This window comes from Poeciliopsis prolifica, unplaced genomic scaffold (assembly GCF_027474105.1).
Source record: "Poeciliopsis prolifica strain line A6 unplaced genomic scaffold, Auburn_PproV2 SCAFFOLD014, whole genome shotgun sequence".
Lineage (NCBI taxonomy): Eukaryota > Metazoa > Chordata > Actinopteri > Cyprinodontiformes > Poeciliidae > Poeciliopsis > Poeciliopsis prolifica.
In genome coordinates, this window is record NW_026562389.1 from 4,683,951 (window position 1) to 4,707,932 (window position 23,982).

Here is a 23,982-nt window from a genome sequence, read left to right on the forward strand (position 1 = left end):
GTGAATGTGAGGCTCCAAACTTAATGTGTCAAACAAGCAAGCATAGAGGCGGAAGCATCATGCTGTGGGGATGTTTTACTACCAGAAGTGCTGCAGCACTGCTTGTAGTGGATGAAATTCTTCTAAATTCATCATCTTCCTCAAAACATGGTATAAAATAAACAAAAAGAGCTTCTGGAAGAAGTCAAAATTATTAAAACTAAATATTTGGAAAAGGCTGAATCTTTCTGATGACCAAGGCTGGAAAAACTAACCCACACACAAAGAGCTGTTAAATGATACACCAAATGTTAATTTGTCAGTATTTGATTTATTTCAGATGGTGTTTATGAATGAAACTGTGACAGAGAGGACACCACTTTAAAGAAATGTGTTACCAAACAATATTCTTTCATTCAAAACATGAAAATGAGTTAAAATTATATCTGAATTGGTTCAACCAAAGTATAAAAATACCTCTTAATTTCTTTTAGTAAACACCTGAAAAAATTATTTGGGATTAGAAGATATTTACAGGGCTAATGGTATAATGTGTAATGTTTCTCTCTGTACAGGAATAATTTGTATTAAAAACAAAGAGTCTGTTAAAAAAATGTAAGAAGACACACCATAGGGTGAATTGTTTTTGTATCAATGTACATAAGAGGAATAAATCCAGCATAGAAATGGATCTCCCCAAGGGATCAATAAAGTCAAGTCTAAGTCTATTTATGCATAAAATTATTTACATTCACCTTAGAGTATAAAAATTAGGATAAAATTGACATTTTCTAAGTGTTGTAGATGTTATAAGACCCTTAAAAAGCTTTTAAAAATCGTCAATCTCATGGTAAATAAGTATTTTACAAAATAAGCCTAGAATGTAAATTTTTAGATCCAATATCCCTGGAAATGTAGGATCCCTCAGATGAATCTCAGTTAAACTCCAGAACGTGTTTCACATCCTGCTGTTGTTACAATCGCCGACCACACGGAGGCAGCAGAGAGTCACGTTCAGGCAAATTCACTTTCAGGAAAGGTCGCTGGAGAAGTTCTGCTCTCCTCGCAGCCAAGTCCATTCCTTCAGCATCTAGGAGAAAAAAAACCCCAAAATAAAAACATTTTCACCACCATTCAAGCAGTACATTAAAGAACAGCAGGCTCAGTTCTTTCAGTATGAGTGGACGAACCTCCATGTTGCCCTCTGACTCCTGGATGGTTTCATGCAGTAAACTCTGAAGGCGACTCTCGAACGTCCTGCTCTCCTCCACTAGAGACTCATCCCTGCAGACACACATGATTCATGGCGTTAATACTCGTATCACAACTTGTCTGTGACTGTATTGCCAGGAAACTGGACTGCATGCAAGCATGAAAAATAAAGAGATGGCCGGAAAAAGGGAGCATTCGACTCCAAACAACGTTTTCTGATGAGTGGACATTCTGAGGGCTTCCTCAGAGAGCTCAATGTTTATCGAAGCCACATAAGGTTAAGGCGTTGCTACTGATTAAATACTCACTGCTGCTGCAAGCTGTTTCTAGGGGTCAACAGAGGAGGCACGGATGAAGGCGTCCGGAGTCCATCAGGGCTCCCGCTAACAGGGCTTCGAACTTTGCTCTGGACAAAACAAGGAAAATGCTTTTTCAAGCTCGCTGCAGCAGGTGCTGTAGCTGAATATTTGTGTCTTGATTGTACATTTGGATAACCAGCCGCTTCTTCCTGCTCTTGTTTTACAGATTGTTTTCTTAAAATTTTAATCATCCAAAATAAATAAGATATTGTGTCGTATATTTCTGTCAAATTAATTGAGTGTCCTTACACAGGCGATTTTCAGCAGGTCCCAAAGTTCCTTCTGTCGTTTCTCCTGCAGACCCATCAGAACTTGTTCGCTCTCTGCCAACTTCTGGACCACTTCCTCCACCTTTGGCAGCAGCTCCATCACACGATGGCGACACATTGCAGTCTTACTGCACACACACACACAAACAAACATTTTAGCAACTGGAGTGGCTGTTGTTGGGATTTATCTGTGCAAAAGGTAACCATTAAAGGTAACGTCTTATGTTCCTTGAACAGGTTAGAACAGGTCTTATGGCAGGGATGCACCAATTGCAGTTTTCTGGTTAATCACAGATTAACACTCTTTAAAAAGCCTGACCTGCCGATTCCGAATTAGGTCAATACCAATTTTCTTAATGTCTGAAATGTTACTAGATAAAGCAAGAAAGTTGCAAAGATGTCGGGTCGATCTATTATTCAATTTTCTCTCACAGGAGAGCAGAAGAGGACAGTGGCTGATTTTTAGACTTTTGCTGAAGCAGGTAAGATCAGCTTCACATGCAAGTATCGACCAATCACTATTTCCTAAAAATTAAGGAAATTGACAATGATAAATTGGCTGGCTGATAAAATCGGTTCACCCCCAGTTTATGAAACATCTTCAGTACATTTTTAGCACAAAATTATTCTGAGATGATCAGATTTTAGTTGCCTCAGTCCTGCCTATTTCTGGCTTTTCACTTTAAATCAAAATAAGCTGCTGCTGGCCACGTCTCTTCTAACTCAACGTTTACACCCATACATGAAAATGACTACAAACAGATGGACAACTATACAACTGTTCATCTTTGAAAAGCAGAAGTGGAGCCTCCTGCACAACTAATAAGAATTCTTCTGTCGTGCATCTGCTTGTGTGTTAAACCCTGAGGTTACTGGATCGGGTATGAGGAAGCATTCTGGTATTACTGGTAGCGAATGCATCATGCACACATGGCTTGGTTTAGTCAAGTAAAATTATAGACAGGCAACAACCTCGTTGAGTCCAGACTGGACTGGCACGGCTCCAGGTGAGCCACCGTAGCGCCCGCGGCCTCAGAGCGCGCTGTGTGAGGAGAAATCTATGATCTCCTTGCCAATGCAAAGAAACAATCGGGCTACTTGTTTGCAGAAATGGTTTTGTGATTTTTTAATTTCTCTTGTTCCTCTGTTTGTTTTGTTTGTCTTGTTAGATCCCCTCAGGGTTCTTGTTTCCACTTGGTTTTACTTGTCTGACTTGTAATCACTCTTCTCTGTATTTATTCTGTGCTGGTTATCCTGACTCTGAGCTGTGGTGCCTCGTTTTGTTTTGTCACACGTCTGGGTTTTGTCTGAGTTAACATCATTAAATCCTTTATTTTTGATTCAGTCCTCCATTCGAATAAACACGGAAGGATGTGGCTTTAGGAAAGATTATTTTTATTGTGATCAGGGCTGGATTTACAAGAATGTGGAGCCCTGGGCTGGACACTGTTTTGGTCCCCTATCCACTCAATCAATCAGGTTAATTTATTGTCACATTTCAGCAGCATCATAAAAACACAAAAATAAAAAGTCATAAAAGCATCATTGAGAAACTCGATACATTTTGTTGAATGCCATCATCAAAATAATCAATACAAATCAAATATGTTGGTGTCTGTTCCAGTGATTATGTTTTGCACTTTTCTGGAAGTTTATTCCAGATTTGTGCTGAATGGAAAAGAAAAATTATTTTGCTGATGCCAATTTCAGTGCATTGATAGGCATTTCTACTCATAATTAGGTATGAACTGATGATACTTGATGAAATAAGTAATAAATCCCTTGGTCAATGGTTTCATGTTGTCCCCCTCCCGAAAAAAATGTAAAGCTTCATAATTTTACTTTCACCCACTCCTTTGAACATGTAAATATACTTTGCTACTGTTCTTCTTTTGATTTGTTTGCTTTTGTTTGAAATGTATTTTGTTTTTATATAACTTTGTATGCAGCATTCATTACAGTCAAACTACTAACAATAACTTTGGAATATTTGACTATGGTTTATATTAATTAAAATCCCTATAAAAACTCATCTGACATGAAGGACAATGTGTGCAAAACATGCATTCATTAAAACACGAAAAGATAAGATGCCAGGAAGTTATTTTTTCACCATAACACCTTAAATATCCTAGAGGAATGTAAGCAAGTTCTTTTGTGTTTACTACAAGTTTGACTACATTATGCTATAACAATAATACATTTGTAATTAATTTCCATTAGTTAGTCTGTTTCTTGGCTGATAAATGCACAGGCAGAGGTCAGATTAGTTACATTACATGTGAATGTTAGTGAAGTACCTGAGGACTGTGTAGAAATCTCTGAGTTTCTTCTCGTAGAACTGAACCGCCTGAACCATCAGACGGGCCGTCTCTGTGCCGTCTCCTGGCATCCGCTGGTCTGAGGAAGGAAAACCAGAACATTGTTTGTTTCCATTTTCAGACACCCAGACAAGTGCTGATGCTTGAGAAAGGCAAAAAAAAACAAAGCCCATACCTCTGGGTTTTTCTCTGAGTTTGCGGAACAACTCCATGGCTTTTCCTTCCCTGAGGATTAAAAAGCAGAAGTGAGTCTGAGCTGAAGGAGAAGCGGGTTTTTTGGCTTTATTTTTATACTCTGGGTCAGACTCACAGCGTGTCCAAAGTCTCTCCGCTCCTCCACGGCTGCCTCTGCACATCCACGATGTCTGGCTGCAGCTTCATCATCTCCTCTTCCAGTTCAGTCACCTGGGCCTTCAAACACACATTTTAATCCTTTGAACAATCCGAACACTCCTCACATAGACAATGAAACACTCCAGCATACCTGCCCACAGCTCAGGGCAGTTTGCTCCATGTCCCTCCAAACGCTCAGAAGTTTCTCAGACGCTTTAAAAGGCAAAAACATACAAGTGATTCCAATGCCACTCAGACAGTTTGGGTAAATTAGCTCCTCCTGAGGCAAAATGTCAATATTTCCTAATCTCGTTCAGAGGTCTGCAAAATAAAAATATAATGTACCGATCCCTGTGGCCGTCTGCTCATTGTACTTGTCCATGTCGATGTGAAGGCTGGTGTTGAAGAAATCCAGCTTGGCTCTCAGCCGCTGGTACATGGAAACCATCTCAATCTTCTGTTTGGACAAAGTGGAGTTGTGCCGCAGGAGGCTCATGCTGAGAGAAGAAGAAGAAGAAGAAGAAGCAAATGTTCTTTCTGCATGTGCATAAATCTGTAAACAGTGTGAAAAAACCTTGGTTCATTTGCCACCTTAACCTAGTTTGTATTTTGTTTCCAAAAAACTAAAAATAATCATGTGATATTTTAAAGTTGTCTTGTTAAGTAAGCTGAAAGTTGTTCAAACTTAAGTTAAGCTATAACTTCATTTAACATTTTTGTTAACTTAAATAACGAAACTTCTCAATGATTTAACTTCATTTAAAATGTAAGTTCACTTAAGTTAGAGTTTAATTTAAGTTAAATCTTAACTAGAACTGTAAGATTAACTTTAATCTTAAGGCTGTTTTCTGATAACAATCTTCACTCTCCTTTATTTTCACTGCCTTTTCCTTGGAAAAACAAATAATGGGGTAGAAATTTACCCCCTAGTGAGTGTTCAGCTCCGATTCTCAACCACTGGGGTAAAATTTTACCATAAGCATTTCTAACTCTGAATATTTTAATCCTGCTGTTTAAATTGTATTTCAGTTGGAGAGATAATTTCCAGGACTTCCCTTTAGTTTCCATAGCAGTAAAACATAAATCAGGAGTGGTTTAAAACGTTTGCTCGGTTCTGTGTGGATGAACTCGTGTGTTGGACCTACATGGCAGCTTTCTGGCCTTGCTGCAGCCGCTGCCAGTCTTCCTTCAGGGAGCGGATGGTGTGCCACACTTGGCCGCAAGTCCTCCTCAGCTGGCTGTACGGAAGAGTGTGTCTGGGCTCTTTTTCTGCAACAGAGACAAGGAGCAGGTTTCATCAACTCAAATTTTACACATTTTAAGATCTTTTTAATAACATTTAAGAACTATATTATGACAGATATGTACAAAAGAAATGGAGGGAAGCAAAACTGTGCTAACTAGCTAGCAAGCCAGAAAGCAATGTGCTATAGCTGCTAATGGCTTGTTTCTATGCTCAGTCATGTTTCAGCCTATGAAGATGACTCAAACGTTTGCCTGAGTTGACACTTTCAATGGACTTTTAATGCTATTTTGATGCAACTTTGCTTTAAAAGTGTTCTTATTTACCGAAAAACATTTGACATTTTTAATGCACTTTAAAAATGCATTTGGTAAACAATGACCAAATGCCACTTCATGACAACAATAAATCCATAAATATTTATGGAAACTCTTTCATGGTCATGACAGTTGTTATATCGTATTCATAACATGTCAGTCTTAAACACACCCTTTCAAATAAAGTGTTACTAAAAAATCTAAATCGTCTTTCGGCAAAAAAGAAGTGGTGATAGTTTGCCTCGCAAAAATCACTAAACAAAAAACAAAAAGGAAAGAAAAGACTTAGGCTATTATTTAAGGTCATGATTTTCTTTTAGATGCAATAACTGAAGACCTTTCAATCTTATGTGTAGTTTCTCGGTCAAATATCTTAGTAAACTTGAATTCAGACAAAACTAACTTAAAAGTAACTTACCAGCAAGATATAGAAATTTGTTTAAAGCAAATTATTTCTTGATACTCATGAAAAATGACTAGTTCCAGTGGCATTTTATTCCACTTATAACATGAGAACATTGTCACATTACAGATCAATCTATTTGTCAGTGGAACTGGTACTTTTTCAACAATATTGAAGAATTATTTACGTAAAACAAGCTGTGATATCTTTCTGAAAAGACACTTGGAAGTTTGTTTGGTCCTATTTCCAGTGTGATAAGATATTTGCAGTAGAAATAAGAGTAAGATTACTTGGTAAGAGTTGGTGTTTTGCATTGTGCATGGACATCCTGAGGAGGTTTCAGGACCTTTCTGCAATCTGAAGCATGCCAAGTTTGCTGCTGTGTACTTACGGATGAAGCGGATATTTTCTGGAAGTATTCGAGGACTAAACTGGGGCTCATACGTGCAAGAGGAGCAATCAAACAAGAAAACAAGAGTGTAGTCTGTTCGTCGTCCATCTACCTCCTATAGAAAAGCAAAATAATGTGTCACAGTCTCAAGGTTTGATGCTACACTTTGCTTGTAAGACGTTGTTACCATGTAATCTACTGCGGACTGAGTGGCGAGCGCGTTTGGCTCCAAGACCAGCCCCGCTTCCAGCAGCAGCTCCTGATTGGCTGCAGGGATGTTGGTGTCTTTTTCAATCCTCAGCTGAAGGTCGGCTACCGTCTCGTCATCCGAGATGGCGTATATCAGGATTTTAGCAGACATCATGTTCAGGACATGAACCAGCTAAAGAGACGGGATAAAATGAGAAAAACGAAACCGGATGTAGAAGTAAAAATGGTTCTCTGCTCACCTTGAGCTGCAGTATGGACTCCAGCTGGTGGAAGCAGTCGCTGGGCGTGTTGTTGGGGTCTTTGCCTCTCTCCTTTGGCGACCATTTTAACATGAGCTGGAGCCACTTTTCCAGCCTCTCCGATAACAGACTGTCAGACAACAGACAGAGATGGAGATGAAATCACATCGTTGTGTTTCATGAAAATAAACACGACTTTGAAACAGTAAACCAGACTGACCTTTTTATGTTTTAAGTCAACAAAACTATTTCTATGTGCTTTGAAATCTGTTTAAGAAACTCCAACAAATCAGATTAGTATTCTTTAATTTGACTAGGATTAGACCAGCTAATGTAACGGTTTTAATTCATATCATTTGATTTAACTGGTAGGATGCCAATGGGTTTGAAGGAAATCCAAAATTTACATTCAATAAGAAACACGTTTAATGAATAACTTTGTTCACACGACATGCCATTAAAAACCATGCAGTGTCATTTTCCAACTACTTCCTGTCTCCTTTGTAGTTTGTGCCATGATAAACAACTGAATGTTGTTCATCATGTAATTTGTGTCATGAGAAAAAAAAGTGTCTCAAAAGCAATTCTGCGATGTAAACTAATTTTAATGAAGCTGAAAAAAAATCACGTCCTCCAAGCGTTAAAACTGGTTTTTCAAAATTAGTGTTTATTGATATTGACTGATATGAAACTCTTAAATGATGATCCAATTTTCAGCAATATCCTATATAAGCAAAAATGTTGTATTTATTTATAGAAAATGAGAGATGGTCAAAATAACAAAAAAGAAGCAGTGCTTTCAGACCTTTATTAGTGCAAAGAAAACAAGTTCATATTAATCGAGAGGCAACAATACTAATGTTTTAACTCAGAAATCAATATTTGATGGAACAACCATGAGTTTATCAATGGTTTCAGTGAAGTGGGCTCTTATTTTTTTCATCTATAAATAAATGTGTATTTATAAAGTATATGTAACGATCTATTAGAGAGTTTTTTCTACCTGAGTTTTGTGTGTGTTATGTATAAAATCACCTGTTGAGGTTGTTGGGCTGGGGCAGGTTTTTGGAGAAGCGGATGTCCCCAGAGAGATTCTCGTAAACTACAATGTCGTTGTCGTTCTTCAGCCTGACTTTGTTGTGCCTAAAACGACACAGATGGGTCAGAGCCTCATGTTCACTTTGTCCTCTGTGTGTCTTTGGGCGGGTGGGACAATTATTGGAGTGAAATTCCACTCTGTAAAGACCAGAACATGACTTCGTGCCAAGGTTAGGGAGTATTTTTCCAACGCGTCCCCCATGAGCTACACGCGTCATTCAGCACACTGGTGAAATAACAAGGCCACTGATTATGGCAGAACCCACATATCCTGCAATTCATTGGCAACTCCTGTTTTTCTTAGTTCAGCCCAGTCGGCATGCCATGTAATTTCATTTATCTTAAATAAATGAAATTACAACAATTGCCTAGTTTCAGAAAATATTATTGCCAAAGTGTTTTAAGTGTTACTGCTGATAGAATATGGGATAAGGTAGAAGAAAGTTAGCAGTTTTCATTACTGGTCTGTGTTTTGACCCCGACAGTGAAAATGATCCGCAATGAGTCACTGCAGATTGCATGATTTTATCTGTAATAAAATAGAGGTACTTTATTGATGCCAGCTTGGGATTTTTCATTGTTGCAACAATAGACATGCAGTGGATTAACAAAGTTTTGTTTATGTACAAAAGAAGATTGAAACAAATTCTGTCTTTCCACCTTTTATGTGACCTCTGACCTTTCTAACTCAGTTAAGCAAAAACATGTTTCAAGTCTTTGGAAAGAAAATTAAACAATTTTATAGTCTAGAGTTCAGCCCATGTTGACAAAAGCCACATTTGGCATAAAAACCACCAACGTGGAAAATGATGGTGGCCGAATCCTGTCTTGTGTCTGATTTGAGATTTTTTTCCCCCCATCTTATTTTTTATTCAATTCACTCAATAAATATGAATAATTAATGTAACAAATAAATCCTGCATGAATAGAAGTAGATGGAAGTATAAACTTATATTTGCCCCAATGACATCAAGCTGTTCAACCCAGATTATTATTATCGACAAAATTCAAATTCACAAACACGCACGACAAAACATCAGCTTATTCAACGCCACATTTCTTCATCATAATGATTTTCAAATTATTTTTAAAATGCGGAGAAATTTAGACTGTTTTATGTCGTCGATATTCTTCCATAAACAAACACCTTTAATCTAAATGTATGTTTCCTCTAAATCTAAATTTTTTGAAAATCTCAGTTTCTTATGCTGTCTTCTTTTTACAAATCTATTTAGAATATTGTTTGTTGAAAAAAATTAAGTTTAAATCAATCCAAATGTATAAGTGTTGGTTTTTTGTGATGTTTGTATCTACTTCCACTTATGAGTCACTAGTGACTTTATTTACAATAATCACAAAAAATTGGTAAAAAAATCAAATGAATCAAACAAAATGGCTGAATCGAGGACTAATAGCCATTGTGATCTAAACAAAATATCAGAACAAAATACATTTTTTGCATTTAAATAAGGTTATATAACAGTCAGAGGTTGCTTTGAAGTGTAAAAAAACATTTTGGGATTCTTTTTATTAAGAATATTGACGAATAAAAACCCTTCAATGCACTAACAAGAAGCTGATTTGTATTTAAATCATCACATCACCTACTTTTTCCACATATAAAAGATTTAAAATGTGACTCTACCAGGGAACAGGTTGCCAAGTTGGTAAGAATGGCCGAAACCCGGTGATGCACTCGAACACCAGCGTGCCAAAGCTCCAGTAGTCCACAGAAACAGTGTACTTCTGCCTCTCAATAAGCTCTGGAGCCTGAGATACAAACAAGAAAGAGCAAATTTAGAGTCCAGAATGAAAAGATGACATCAAAAATGGTAAAAGACGAAATACTAAAACAATCACCAAGTACTGCAGTGTTCCCACAAACGATGTGCAGAGGCTGCTCTGGTCCAACTCCTTAGCGTAGCCGAGATCTATAATTTTATGGATGAGCTGGAATAATAAAATATAAAGATAAAATCATCTAATTTTGTCTCTGTAAATGCAATACGGCAGCTGAAAGGGAGGCATATTATGAAAGAAACAGCAATCAGCCTGGATGTTTACATTTCCAGTGAACAGAAGAAAAAACACCACCCTGAGTTTTTCTCTCAGGTAAACCTAAAACCTCAGCCAAAACCTGGAAATTCCCAGTTATCTTGGGTGCTGCTTGTGCAAAGGCGGTTTCTCCACTGCAACAGGAAACCGTCAACACATAAATGTAGCAGTTGACAAACATATTTTAATTGTTGCAGCTCAAATAAAGTAAACTCTGACATGACAGCATCCAAATCTGTGACGTAGCTGCAGCGAAGCTCATTCTGCCTTGTTTTAGGCACCAGGGAACAGAAAAATGTACGGATTTTTGGTTTAATCTGGTCCACTGACGTTATTTGGTGCCTCTGTTTCCATCCAGCACTGATAACCGCATTAACTGTTCTGTATGTCTAAATATTTCTAACAGCACCGTCTCTGGGGTCATCTCGGTTGTCCAACTCAGAAGGTAAGAATGTGAAAAGACCGAGAACAAGCTTAGCTTTGCACATTCACTTTTGTGCCAAATCAGATTAAATCAGTGATTCTTAATGAGGAAAAGAAAGATGCCTCCAAGTGGGTGATAGAGAGGAGTAATTATCTATCTGTTTAATTTTTTTGTTCACATCTATTTTTTTGAAATTTGAGAAATTTAAAATCTTTTGAGCTTGCAACATGATCTCTCATATTCACAAATAATGACATGAATTGGTACTTATCACTGTATGATGTTATTTATTTATTTTCATCAATTTTATATTTAAATAGTTTTTAATTGCATGAAACAGAAAACACAAAATAAAACAAGAGATATTTTTCTTTGCTGAAAAATACACACATCAACCTATTTGTATGTATGATCAAGAAGATTTTTTGTTTTTCTTTTTCTGGTTGACAAATAAATCAAAATGAGATTGACAAATTTTTCTTGGTGTCTGCAGATAAAAGCATAAACTTAAAAAAAGCCATGTTGAATTACTGAACACAATGAAGACCTTAAAGCAGAAAAATTACTAAAAAAAACCCACTAAACATTTTTCTTTTACCTATTTAGTTTGACAGAATGACTCAAATGGAGCTAAGGCGTAAATTCAAGCTGGGAGACAGAACACAGCTGATCCACATCACAGCTGATCCTCTTCAATCACGTCACACCCTGCTGCAGCCAATCAGGATCGGCGCCCTTGCGCGTCCCAGCCAATCAACGTCAAGCTGGTCCATTCAAGAAGACGAGCTTCCGGGGATCTGCCTGCTCGTCAGCTGTGCTTCGTCTTTGGTCTGCAGAGCACCGTAGATGTCCTTCCCTTCTTTCACCGCTCAGGTCCAGGAATCATCCCTTGGCGCCGGCTGCACTTCGTTAATCTTCCAGTGGCTCCTCACAGATCCTACTGCCGCTCCTAGCCTTCCTTCGGCCTCCATCGGCGGCGTCGAAGCGGGACATCTTCCCTTTTCATGTCGTGGTCACATTCCGTCATCCGCCTGGTTCCCTGCTCCGGCTCACGATCGTTCAATTGCTGCGGCTCTCCGACGCTGCCCCGCAGTCGTGCGCAGGTTGTCCCCAAGACCTGCTTTGGTTCCTCCTGCTGTTTCTGCTGTCTCATCATGAACTGGCTCCATTAGCTGGACGGTCTCCTGTTCATCTCCGGGCGTACGCTGCCTCCGGACCACTGCGCTCACTTCCGTGTCTCGGCTCCCAGCCGGCTCTTCAGTCTCATCATACCATAACCTCTCCCGCCCATCGAGGGCGTTGCCAGGTAAGACGTACCCGCTCCTGTCCGTTCATCAGCCGTTCGCTCAGCTCTCAGTCAGTGCACCAGCACTTCAATGCATGTTCATGTCGCCCCTGGGCGGGTCAATCTGTACGTCTCAGGGACAACCGAACGCTTAGTGCAGTCAGCGAGCTGGGTTCACCTCATCTCAGCCTAATCGGCTCTCAATTCAGCATTTCGTTCCGGCATTCCCCGCCCGGCCCCGAAGCCCTCGCCTCACTTCGCTGGCTTAGATCGCTCCATTCCGCCAGGAGCCCAGTCGCTCCTCGGCACACCCTGCCCTCTAATCCCAGAGGCCCGCAGGCTGTCTGCCACAGCTTCAGCTTATTTAAACAGGATGTGATTCTTTAAAGTCACGGACGAGTCCGGGTGTTAAGTCTGGTTCGATAAGGGTTTGTTTCTTTGTTGCTTCTTTTATATTTAGGGGTTGTGCTGTCTGAGTATCTTGTTAGCTCCCGTAATTCTGCCTATTTTTCATTTAAATACGCGTAGTTGGTCGATCTCTTGTGCGGCTCTCGCTGGCCACCAGAGAGCGGCGCTTAAGGCAATACATGTTTTCTAAGGCGTCGGGTACGCATCTGCTATTCTACTTCCCGAATTCAGCGCGAACCGGTTTGTCTTAAACTCAAGTTGCCAACAACCTCTGGCGTTAAGAGCCCACGCTCATCGCTAAACAAGCATTTAGCATAATCGCCTAGTCCGAAAATTAATATAAGTCTCACCAGTATTTCAGTAGTTTTTGTATATTCGTGCAATTCGAATGTATTATGGGAATTTAAGTCTCAAGCTCATGATAACGCAGTTCATGGCTTTCTCATGGTCTCCTGCTACCATCTGCTGGACAAATTTAGAAGTGACGATCATGTCAACCAAGATTTATACCTTTCATTCATTTCCTCTTCTGCATTCCCGTAGAACTCGCTCAGCCTATGAAAGAAGCCAGGTCTTTGCTGCCTGTCACTCACGGCCATTACTCTCCCTGAGCTGATCCATCCTTCTTAGAACCAACGCTCGACTAAATGACACTCTATATCCCTTCCTGTGTTCAGCACGAAATGGCACAAAATCGGGTTTTGCCCTTCTACTCCTTCCTCGTTTACGTCGTCCGGCAATCAGTCACCAAGTCCTGCTCAGTTATGAATCCGTCTCCCTTACTCCTCCAGTTCTCTCAGATACTTTAAGACGTCCAGTTCTCACCTTCATCACTCACCGTCTTGATGATTGTTGATCCAAACTTGTCACGTCCAGTTCTGCCTGTCGGAATTATTTTCTGTGTAGCGCTTCAGCGATCTAGCACATCATCTAGTCTCTCCTCGATCCTTAGTCAAGGTATCTCCGTTACAAAGGGTCTTCTTTCACCAAGCGCCCTATCACGCGCTTCCTTCCTAGCATCCTTCAAATTTCTTAGTCCGTTCCCAATCCTTCCCTGACCACTACAACCTCCTCATAAGCTTCCCAAACGAAAGGCACTACTATCTATTCTGCACCCACAGCCGGTTCAGCATAACCATTGTCCAAGTGTTCCTACAGCTTCTATCTATCGCTCGGCCATCGGCCATCCTCAGCCTTCCATTTCATGTCGGACTGAACTTCAGCTGTGCGTGAAGCTCAACGTTCTTATCCGCAACGTGAGTATCTTTCAAATGCCTGGCGATGGAGCACTGACAGTCTTTAACACATTCTTACCTAGTAATCCGGCAGACCAGCGGCCTTCGGCCTTTAGTTAGCGCTGACACATCATTCACAGCTCAAAACGCGGCTCGCGCCCCTGGGAGGGCCCCCGCCAACGACGCGGCTCGCGCCCCTGGGAGGGCCCCCGCCAACGACGCGGCTCGCGCCCCTCGGAGGGCCCCCTCCAGCCCTTCGGAGGGCACCCTCCAACAATGTGGCTCGCGCTCCTTGGAGGGCCCCGCTACAGCAGCGTTGTATTAATAATAATAATAAAAATAAATTAAATAAATAAAATAAATATTTATATACTTCACTACTTAAGTGTTTCGAAGTACAGGGCATTTCAGATACTTTAAGAATTTAACCCAAGTAACATTCAGTCAGTGACTTCAACTCTACAAAAGTCACTTTTCGGAGAGGTCCCTATTCTTTCACCAGAGTGTAGTACTTGTACAACATCGCCCCGCAATATTGCTGCGCCTCAATATTGCAGACAACAGGTCAGCTAGGTCGACCAAGCCCTCTTGCCTAAGCTTCGCCGTACCAACCACCTACTCGGTGATCCTCAGCCAGGAGATATTAATTCTACCTCATACTCTGTCACCGTGTCCAACGTCCTCGCCTTCATCACCCACTGTCAACCTTCGTCAGTCAAATCTCCTATATTCTGTCGTTCGCAGGAATCAATTTTCACGCAAAACTTTCGCAACCAAGCACAGCACCCAGTCTCCTTTCGAACCCAGCCGCGAAACTTCTACTCTTCGACCTCTAAGCATTCCACCAGGTATCCCAACCGCTGAAGCCTATCACTCTCCCTCTACTCATAAAGCTCATCACCATGCTCCGAGCTTGTACTTTCTCCCCCTATGTTAAAGCGCTCCTCTCCTGCGCTCTTCTCCAAGCATTGTATCGTTTCCTCAGGTCGGGCGAGTTCGCCTCAGCTTCCAGTCTTCAACCCTTCAAAAGATTTATCAATCTCCAATATCAAGTTCTTCCCCGACCATTACACTCTCCTTATCACGCACTCCAAAATTAAAGTTTCTATCGCACGCATAGACGGTCCATCTTGCCCCTTCCGTGCCACACTCAAATTCGTGTGCAAAAGGCATCAAATTTATCAGGAAGCTAAACCCCGGTTTATAGCTCCCGTAGGCTTCCCCACGACCGCAGACTGGTTTATCCGCCACCTCCGCCCTATTTTACGAGAAGGCGGCCTTCTCCCCGATCATTATTCAGGACATCCATTTAGAATAGGTGCTGCTACGTCCGCCCCAGCTCAAGGCGTCCCCATCGCTTCCCTCCTCCAGCTTGGCCGCAGGTCATCTTCGGCCTTCACTTCCTACATCAGCCCCAATCTCGAAACTCGGTCGAAGCCCAACGCTCCAGGTCATCAGGTGAGCAGTCAGCATGGCGATGTAGTTTTTTTTTTTTTTCTTTTGGGCCATTTTTAACCATTAAATTTCAAGGGGAACCGGCCAGACCAGAGATCCTCAGCCTTCAGCCCGGCAGCAACCAGTCCCCTCTCCGCTCCTCATAGCACATCGTGCTCATCAGGCCTGAATACGTCTGTCAGTCCCCGCCAACGATGCGGCTCGTGCCTAGTGGCCCCCGCCAACGATGCGGCTCGTGCCTAGTGGCCCCGCCAACGATGCGGCTCGCGCTTATCAAGTCTATCAGACTGCAGGCCCCCGCCAACGATGCGGCTCGTGCCTAGTGGCCCCCGCCAACGATGCGGCTCCTGCCTAGTGGCCCCGCCAACGATGCGGCTCGTGCCTAGCGGCCCCCGCCAACGATGCGGCTCGTGCCTAGCGGCCCCCGCCAACGATGCGGCTCGAGCTTATCAATTCTATCGGACTGCAGGCCCCCGCCAACGATGCGGCTCGTGCCTAGTGGCCCCCACCAACGATGCGGCTCGTGCCTAGTGGCCCCCGCCAACGATGCGGCTCGCGCCTAACAAGTCTATCAGACTGCAGGCCCCGCTTCAGAGCCTGCATACAGTCCATCGGACTGCAGGCAGGTAGGCCTCGGCCGGCACATTCTTTTTGGGGGGTAAGACTAGTGAGCTTCGCCGGACTCAGCATCTTCCCCCCGGCGATCTACGCTCACTAGTCTTCCGCCGGTTCGAGCGCCAAAGATTTGTTCATTAAAATCTCCTAACTGCTTATTTTTCTCTGTGTGAGTTGATCCAGATTGAAATGGAGCTAAGGCGTAAATTCAAGCTGGGAGACAGAACACAGCTGATCCACATCACAGCTGATCCTCTTCAATCACGTCACACCCTGCTGCGGCCAATCAGGATCGGCGCCCTTGCGCGTCCCAGCCAATCAACGTCAAGCTGGTCCATCAAGAAGACGAGCTTCCGGGGATCTGCCTGCTCGTCAGCTGTGCTTCGCCCACCTCCTCCCCATCTCCACCTTCAGCCCGATGACCATTCTCCAGGCGCCCTACGCGCTCCTCCATCCAAGGCTCTGCTCCATCATCAGTATTCAGACCGGGGGTAAGACTAGTGAGCTTCGCCGGACTCAGCATCTTCCCCCCGGCGATCTACGCTCACTAGTCTTCCGCCGGTTCGAGCGCCAAAGATTTGTTCATTAAAATCTCCTAACTGCTTATTTTTCTCTGTGTGAGTTGATCCATTGAAATACACTTTGACAGAACAACAAAGTTATTTGTTTAAACTAAGTTTATTTTTTTTACTTTAAAGATCATATTGACCAATCTTTCTAACCTTGTTAGATTCTTTTCGTCTTCCCATTGGTGAACCTCTGACTTAGAAGTTGGAAAAATCACTGGACAAAACTAAACAGTGAAGTATAAGGGTTAACAGTTACCAGTCATTAAAGTTATTTTCTGCAATGGTCAAACAGAAAACACAAAATAAAAGGATGAGTAAATCTGTTTGGATCAGTTCTTTTTTTTTTTTTCACTCGTTTGCCTGCAAGTGCTGCACAGTTCCTCAAAAGGCAAAATACTTCATTTATTGCAAATCAGTGCCAGCAAAACGTTTGCATGTTGGTTCAAAGCCACAATAATGAACAATAATCTCAACAGAGACATGTCCCTGCAGAAAACAGCAGTGAATTTCTCTGAGGGACTCCACCCCATTAAAAAAGCAGCAAAAAACAGATGGTAAGACAAGTATTAAACAGATTTTTGTTATATTGAGAAAGTTATGCAATCTTCTAAAAAGCTTTGCATGTTTCTGTATTTTGGTTTTGTAGGAAATAAAAAAATAGAGTAAACCAATTAACAGTCATGCCTTACATATTCTTTCAAATAAAAAAAGTCGATTTTTTTACTTTATTTTATACATTTCGCTACTTTCTACTATTTCCTATTTGCTGGATGTGTAAAATGTAACAAGACAGGAATATGACTCCCTGAATAATGTAAAGACAAATTCTGACATTACCTGCAGAGACCAGTTATTTTTGTGCATGTAAGAGAAAACACTCATGCTAAACTATAAATTTGAGCAGATTGAGTTTGTTGGCTTCTGTTGTTTTTTTATAAAGTCATAAGATTGTGCATAAACATGAATATAAATTCTTTAATGAGTCTGACTTCAGTTGCATAACGTTTTAGGCTGGATCATGACATGCAATGATTTGTTGCACAATAGACTAAGTGAAGTGCAAACCCCTCACCACTGAGCTTTCCACATTACATATGAAGTGGAAGGACTAAACATGTTGAGAATATTTATGTTCATAACCGTCTTTGTTGTGGTTTGGGAGTTTTTTTCTTTAAACTCACCCTCTTCTCCCCCTGCTGCAGCACGATGTTCTCTGGTTTCAGGTCTCTGTGGATGATCCTCTTGCTGTGGAGGTAGGTTAGAGCTGAAGCTAAGGAACAGAAAAAGAGGAACTATTTGCAGACCAGTAAATTTATAAATTTATCATGCAAGCTACTTAAAATATGGTTAAAAGAATATAAAGGCGGCTCAAAAATCACTGACGATTGTGCTTCATTTTAAACTAGTTAGATGTTTATTGTCCAACAGAGAGGATTTACAAGTTTAGCTTTTCCCTGATTTATGTTGCTTTAATTCACTCTTGATTCCTTCCAAACACGTTTATTTGACTTCAGGAGAAGTTTCTCTTTGGAAATGTCCGGTTGTCGCAACCTAAAACAATTACTTCTGAGCATTTTGTATTACTTAAAATGCAGAGTATCAACAATTCAAAAGTTTCAAATGGAAATTTGAAACATTTTGATGTATTGTAAACTTTCAGATCTAGAAATGGACATAAAATGCAACAAATTTAACTTATCACTATTGTGACGCACAAGCATGTTTCTAATGTTTTGGTTTTAAATTGTGTCACTGCATCAATTGAGGAACACTTTATGAACACATTTGGCTCAATACTGTAATGAAAAGTTTAGAAATTCAATTTTTTCTGTTGTTTTGTTTATTTAAATGTTGAAAATGTCTTGCAGTTCCACTGTTAAATATTTAAAGTCTATTGATCTATGGGAATGTATTCTTATATTATTATGCTGTTATTATTATATTACTTGAAAATGGTCTCAAAACAACAATATTATAATTCATTGCAATAAATTATGGGACCATTTATCATCCAGCAAAATCTGTGTGACAGGCCTAAGAGCAAGAAACAATAAAAATGTTCCATATTTGTGTTTCCAAAGCAGAATAAATCTGATTTTCTCTTCAGACTACATGTACTAAATGCAGACCAGAATCAGGGATGAAACTGTGAAACATCTCAAAGCAGAATGAAAGCTACATGAACAAACATCCCCATCAGAATATAAATCTGACTGATGACATTAAAATACTGTTGAATTTAATAAAATAATGCATCTTTGCTGGGAGTGAGTCATGCCAGCCCCTAGTGGTCACATGAGGCATTACATCATTCACTTTGGCTTCACATTTACTATGTGACAAACACTTTCATTGCTTACAATAAACGAGAAGCTAAGCTATGGGAAGTCAATAAAAACAAGCTTTTTATTGACTAGAATCATTTATACATGCTGCCTCTAATCTTTTAGTAGTTCAATTTATCAAGTTTAAACTCGCATCACATGTGCCTGCAAAGATTGTTCAGAAAAGCAGAACGCGTGACATCTGTGTCCTAAGATGTGTGTGGTTGAAATTCCCAGTGTGCACTCATGAGGTTTGGATCAGTCATTATCAGGAAACGTCCACCAAACCGCAGCAGCAAAGGAAGTTTCTGTGTTCCTCTACATCTATTCCCCTCTAAATATGTAAATATGTTGCGATGCATCCCTTATACTGCTTTTTCTCACTTGTTTATGTAGTCAAAGGAACACAGTTTGTGTGTCGATGTTAGCGTCGGTACACAAAGTTTGCGATGTAGCATGTGACTGTCCGATGTGTTGACGTAAACTCCGGTATGAGTTGGAGCTATAGCCGCGGTGACTAAGCGGCGAAAGGTTTCGGGTCAAGGATGACATCATGATGTTTCTCACTGGTAACTTTTACTCCTCTCCTCAGGAAATAAACCCCTGAGCCAGCTCATGCCGCCACTTAATGAAGCCATCATTAATGAAGCCATCATTGTGACACAAACCTGACCTGCAACATTAGAAGAGTCAAGCTGGGGCTAAAAACTCACAAATGTCCCGCAAGAGAATCAGAATGGATCCCTCCCTCATTCCACAGCAGTTCTCCAGAACGTTCAAATACTGCGGAGAGACAAACAGGCATTCGTCATCTGAGTAACACATATGATGGAAGGAAAGCAAAATGCAATCGGGTTCACTAATCTTCCTTTTTATTGTTATTTTTGGCTGTCCTACTTACTGGCTCTTCTCCAAAAAACAGTTTTTTTTACGAGGCTTTTAAACAGGCAGCAAAAGTTTAAATTAAAACTTTAAAAGTTACAAGCAAAGCGTCACTGCAAAAACTCAAAGCATTACCAAGTATTGTTGGTCTAACTCATAGTAAGTTCAAGAAGATTATGTAATGTTTTTTTGCTTGTAGTCTCCACTAATCACTCCGTCTGTCTCCAATAAGTCATGTGTTTTTCAGTTACCTATAATGTTTTAAAATTCTGTCTTGTAGTGTAGCGGTTTACGGTTTTTGCAAATCCTCTTGGGAATGTGTTGAAATAAAAAACCACATTTGTTTCCCAGAATGAAGACATGCTGCTGCTCAGAAGAGGAAACATCCCAGGAGCACAGAGAAGTTAAATAAAACAGGAATGCTTATTTTTAGCGCCTTCTTCTCTGTTTTTAGTTTCAGAAAACATAAAGACATGCACACCCAAAGTTTAGGAAAAACTAATTCAGTAAGATTTGTTGTCAATCTCTCGTCTCAAAGTGATTCAGATGTTAAGCATTGAATGAATGTGGGCTCAAATGAACGGCATGTCCAGCCCTGGGTCTGGGTTTTGCGCACCTTTCTCAGATCTCCTCCCTGACAGTACTCCATGGCGAGCAGCGGCAGTTCGTTGGTGGCCACCAGTTTCTGCATCCCCTGAGGAACTTCCCGCGCAGCGACCACGTTCACATGATCCAACCTGGTGGAGACAGGGCAACCGTGTCTTGTGAAAAGATTGAGATTTTTGTTTGAACCTCAAATTTATGTTTCTTGGCTCCAAACTAATGAAGCATTAATGTGTATTTGTTACTCTGGTTACATATCAAGAAATTTGCCGTTACCTTTAAAAAAAAAAAAAAAAAAAAAAAAAAATATATATATATATATATATATATATATATATATATACTATAGCCGCTTAGTCACCGCGGCTATAGCTCCAACTCATACCGGAGTTTACGTCAACACATCGGACAGTCACATGCTACATCGCAAACTTTGTGTACCGACGCTAACATCGACACACAAACTTCCAGAAAACTGCAAAGCAGGTGAAATACTGAGTTTATTTAAATCTAATCTGTATGGCTGTGTGGTTTGTGTTTTTATGATTGAAAGCACTTTGAACTGCCTTGTTGCTGAAATGTGCTATACAAATGAAAAATGTATTGTGGAAGTACATCACCACATCAGCATTTCATATCAGTGAAAATAGATAATGTTTCATTAGTTATTTATTTTAAACATCTAAAATACTGCCAAACTGGTGACATGACCCCTTTCCTGTTTTAGCCACAATTTTCACTCCACGCTGTTTGTTATTTTGTGTCACTTATGATTCACTTATGATTCCTGAAACTGCTGCTGCTGCCAGCTATTCAAAGGGATTGTTGCCAGGTAACCATAGAGTGAGTAAGTTGCTAGGTAACCATAGAGTGAGTAAGTTGCTAGGTAACCACAGAATGAGTGAGTTGCTAGGTAACCAAAGAATGAGTGAGTTGCTAGGTAACCAAAGAATGAGTGTGTGAGTTGGTGCCACCGATGTAGCTTAGCTAGCTGTGAGAGACAGAACAGCTAAAGGAATTGTTTTGGTTTTTTCTGTAGACTTTTAGAGTTTTTTCTAAATATCTTTACATTTTTTACATTTGGTAAAAAATTGCTGTAGTTATGGCAGAATTTACTGCATTGTGCATCCCAAATGGCTGGTTGTTGAAATCTTTTCCCCAGGAGCATGCAGACTGTTTCCCCACATCAACTAACACGGAATCTTCCCCTGTCATGAAGAATCAACAATCAACAATTTAAAAAGACAAATATTATGACATTTTGTAGCACGGCCTTTGGTAATTCTGTTATTTATTTTTCTTTGACAAAACAAGCCTAGAAAAGGCACGCGAAGAACTGCAACCCAAAACAGTTTCACGTGCAGGATTACATAATCTGTAGTTCTCAACACTGATCCCAGATGGCAGAATCACGTCCGTAATGGCAAAATAAAAACTGTTTGCTACAAAAAGCAAACCAGGTCCATCAACATGAGCATGAGAAGAGACACGGTGCAGGATGAGGTATATAGTGGGATGAGGGAAATTGATTTAAAAAAAATATAAAATTAACACTCAGATTCTGACCAAAAAAAATCTCAAAACCTCATCTGAAAAGGTTTAGGTAAAGGGCACCAAGAAATGCATCATCAAATGAATTCAAGCTTAAACTGCTGAAAAGTCGGGATAGAGAGAAAACGTTCATAAAATTCTTCGATCAATTCTGGGTAAGGTAATTTTATTTATACATCTCATTTTCAGCAACAAGGCATTTCAAAGTGCTTCACATGAATTAAGAAAGAAATGCAAACAAAACTAAACTAAAAAAAGACAAAAAGGTAATGGTGCATATTGGTTCCCCATGTTTAATAAGAACAAGTAGTCCATATAAACTAGTAGGGATTTCTCCGGATTCTTGTTCTTATAAAACAAGAATGTTGGTTCTCCTGGTTTGATTCTGTTAGTGAGTGTAAAACTAAATGTTGGTTCTCCATGTTTGGCTCCACATGACACAACGACAATGATTCTGTGACACGATGTGTTGACCTCATGCTGGGATCTCTGGAGAAATCCGAATGTGGCTACAGGAAAATTCTGAATCACACGAATCCAATGAGGTGGAGTTTAAATGTTTATGCCAAGAAAAACAGAGAGACCCCTCCAAAGTAAATCTGTTTTAATCTTGTCAGATTATGCCAAAGAAAACTGCAGGCTCTCAGTGACACAAAGAACCTGAGTGCTCTGAAATCTTACTGTAACACAGGAAGTTAATGTTTTGCATGTTTTCTTTTCTTGTTTCTGATAACAGAAAGAAAAGGTTTCTTATCTTAAAAAGTATCAAAGTTTGAATCAGTGTGCTCAATTTGAGATGAAAAAACAGTGAGAAACTGCAGAATTAACTTTTTCTTTTTTTTTTTTATTGTTTGCTCAAATCTTTCAGCGAACTGAGAAATGGTGCAATTCAAACTTCATAAACACATTATGGCTACCAAACAAAGCGAGATGTTTTTCAGTGGAAACACAAATCTGAGTTAAGAAGCTGCTATAATATAATAGCTAATGTTGCCCTGTGGTTTTTCCATGAATGGAGCGTGGGAGGATGGGCCACTGTGGTTCTAACCATGTCTGTCCAAAAACAACACACTTGTTAAAGTGAGAATGAAGAAAAATGAGTTTGCACCATCAAATATAACAAAACACACGCACACTTTGCAACTGACAAACATCCCATCCCACAAGAGCTGGCACCGAACCGGAGGGACCGACACCTAAACGGAAACTGTTCACAGGCGTATTTGGAATAATGTGGTGCTAGAAATAACCAAAGTCACTAAAATAACCCAAACAGCCAAGCTCATTAATTCTTAAGTGGGTGATTTATTTTTTTTTCTAATTAGGGAAAGAAAATTTTGTTTTTCAGAGAAAACCTGAGTAGGAGATGGAGACATAAAAACGGAAAACCCAGAAACACCAAAGACGTCAGGGAACAAACCAAGCTGGGTCACAAAACAGCAAATTAAACAGGGATCATCCTCCAGGAGTCTGTCCTGCCTGAAAGCATCAACATTTAACTTGTTTTAAAAAAAGAAAAAAAGAAGTTAAAAAAGAAAATACTTATTTAATCAAAAATGTTGATGAATAAAAGTTTAACAAAGACATGTAGAAAATAAATATTTCCTACATGTTGTTTCATTTACATACATAAAAAATGAAACAAGCTAAGAAATTTAAACAAAACTTTTTTTGTTTTAATTTTCATTAAATTTCAAGAATGTTTCTATGCATATTTCTTTCTTTATGAAAATGTTTTCTTTTTTGTTTCATTCCATATTTAAACATTTTTATTACTTTTTCAAGTCAATTATTTAGCTTTCCTAATTTTACCTATTTTATTGATTTTTTTCCATTATTTTGTTATCATCTGTTTGATTTTTGTTTACTTTCAGTCACAATCATTCATTGTTTTGCACACAATTTGAGATATTTACCTGAACTTGATTTGATAGAAGAGTATTAAACAAATTTTTAATAATTTCACAATCTAGTGGAAGTAAATTTAATCATAGATATTTAGTTATGATCAAATTTGATAATTTATTACACTTCTTCAAAGCAACAAACCACTATTAAGTGAAGCAGGATATAGAAACAAAATTATTTCCACGTGATATTTGAGGATTTTTATGTCTTTTTTTTTTCTAAGTAATCAAAATACTTATCACTGTATTTGAAGTCACACATTTGTGCATGGAAAAGCTTAACATTAAAGTTAAA

At 39.9% G+C, this 23,982-nt stretch overlaps 1 protein-coding gene across 1 annotated transcript in view; it reads right to left on the bottom strand.

The window, feature by feature from the left end:
• Nucleotides 1-158: 158 nt before the first annotated feature.
• ikbkb (inhibitor of nuclear factor kappa B kinase subunit beta) overlaps nt 159-23,982 on the bottom strand; it is a 30,299-nt gene continuing 6,475 nt past the window's right edge. The window contains exons 4-22 of the mRNA XM_055039435.1: nt 20,243-20,363; nt 19,458-19,527; nt 17,602-17,690; nt 10,235-10,324; nt 10,020-10,144; nt 8,312-8,419; nt 7,277-7,406; nt 7,015-7,209; nt 6,828-6,942; nt 5,619-5,742; nt 4,819-4,970; nt 4,625-4,686; nt 4,451-4,551; nt 4,316-4,365; nt 4,120-4,219; nt 1,800-1,947; nt 1,500-1,597; nt 1,170-1,263; nt 159-1,069 (exon numbers count right to left, since the gene is read on the bottom strand). Coding sequence (XP_054895410.1) covers nt 1,010-1,069; nt 1,170-1,263; nt 1,500-1,597; nt 1,800-1,947; nt 4,120-4,219; nt 4,316-4,365; nt 4,451-4,551; nt 4,625-4,686; nt 4,819-4,970; nt 5,619-5,742; nt 6,828-6,942; nt 7,015-7,209; nt 7,277-7,406; nt 8,312-8,419; nt 10,020-10,144; nt 10,235-10,324; nt 17,602-17,690; nt 19,458-19,527; nt 20,243-20,363 — 2,032 coding nt within the window. The 3' untranslated portion in view covers nt 159-1,009. The remainder of the gene's footprint in view (nt 1,070-1,169; nt 1,264-1,499; nt 1,598-1,799; nt 1,948-4,119; nt 4,220-4,315; nt 4,366-4,450; nt 4,552-4,624; nt 4,687-4,818; nt 4,971-5,618; nt 5,743-6,827; nt 6,943-7,014; nt 7,210-7,276; nt 7,407-8,311; nt 8,420-10,019; nt 10,145-10,234; nt 10,325-17,601; nt 17,691-19,457; nt 19,528-20,242; nt 20,364-23,982) is intronic.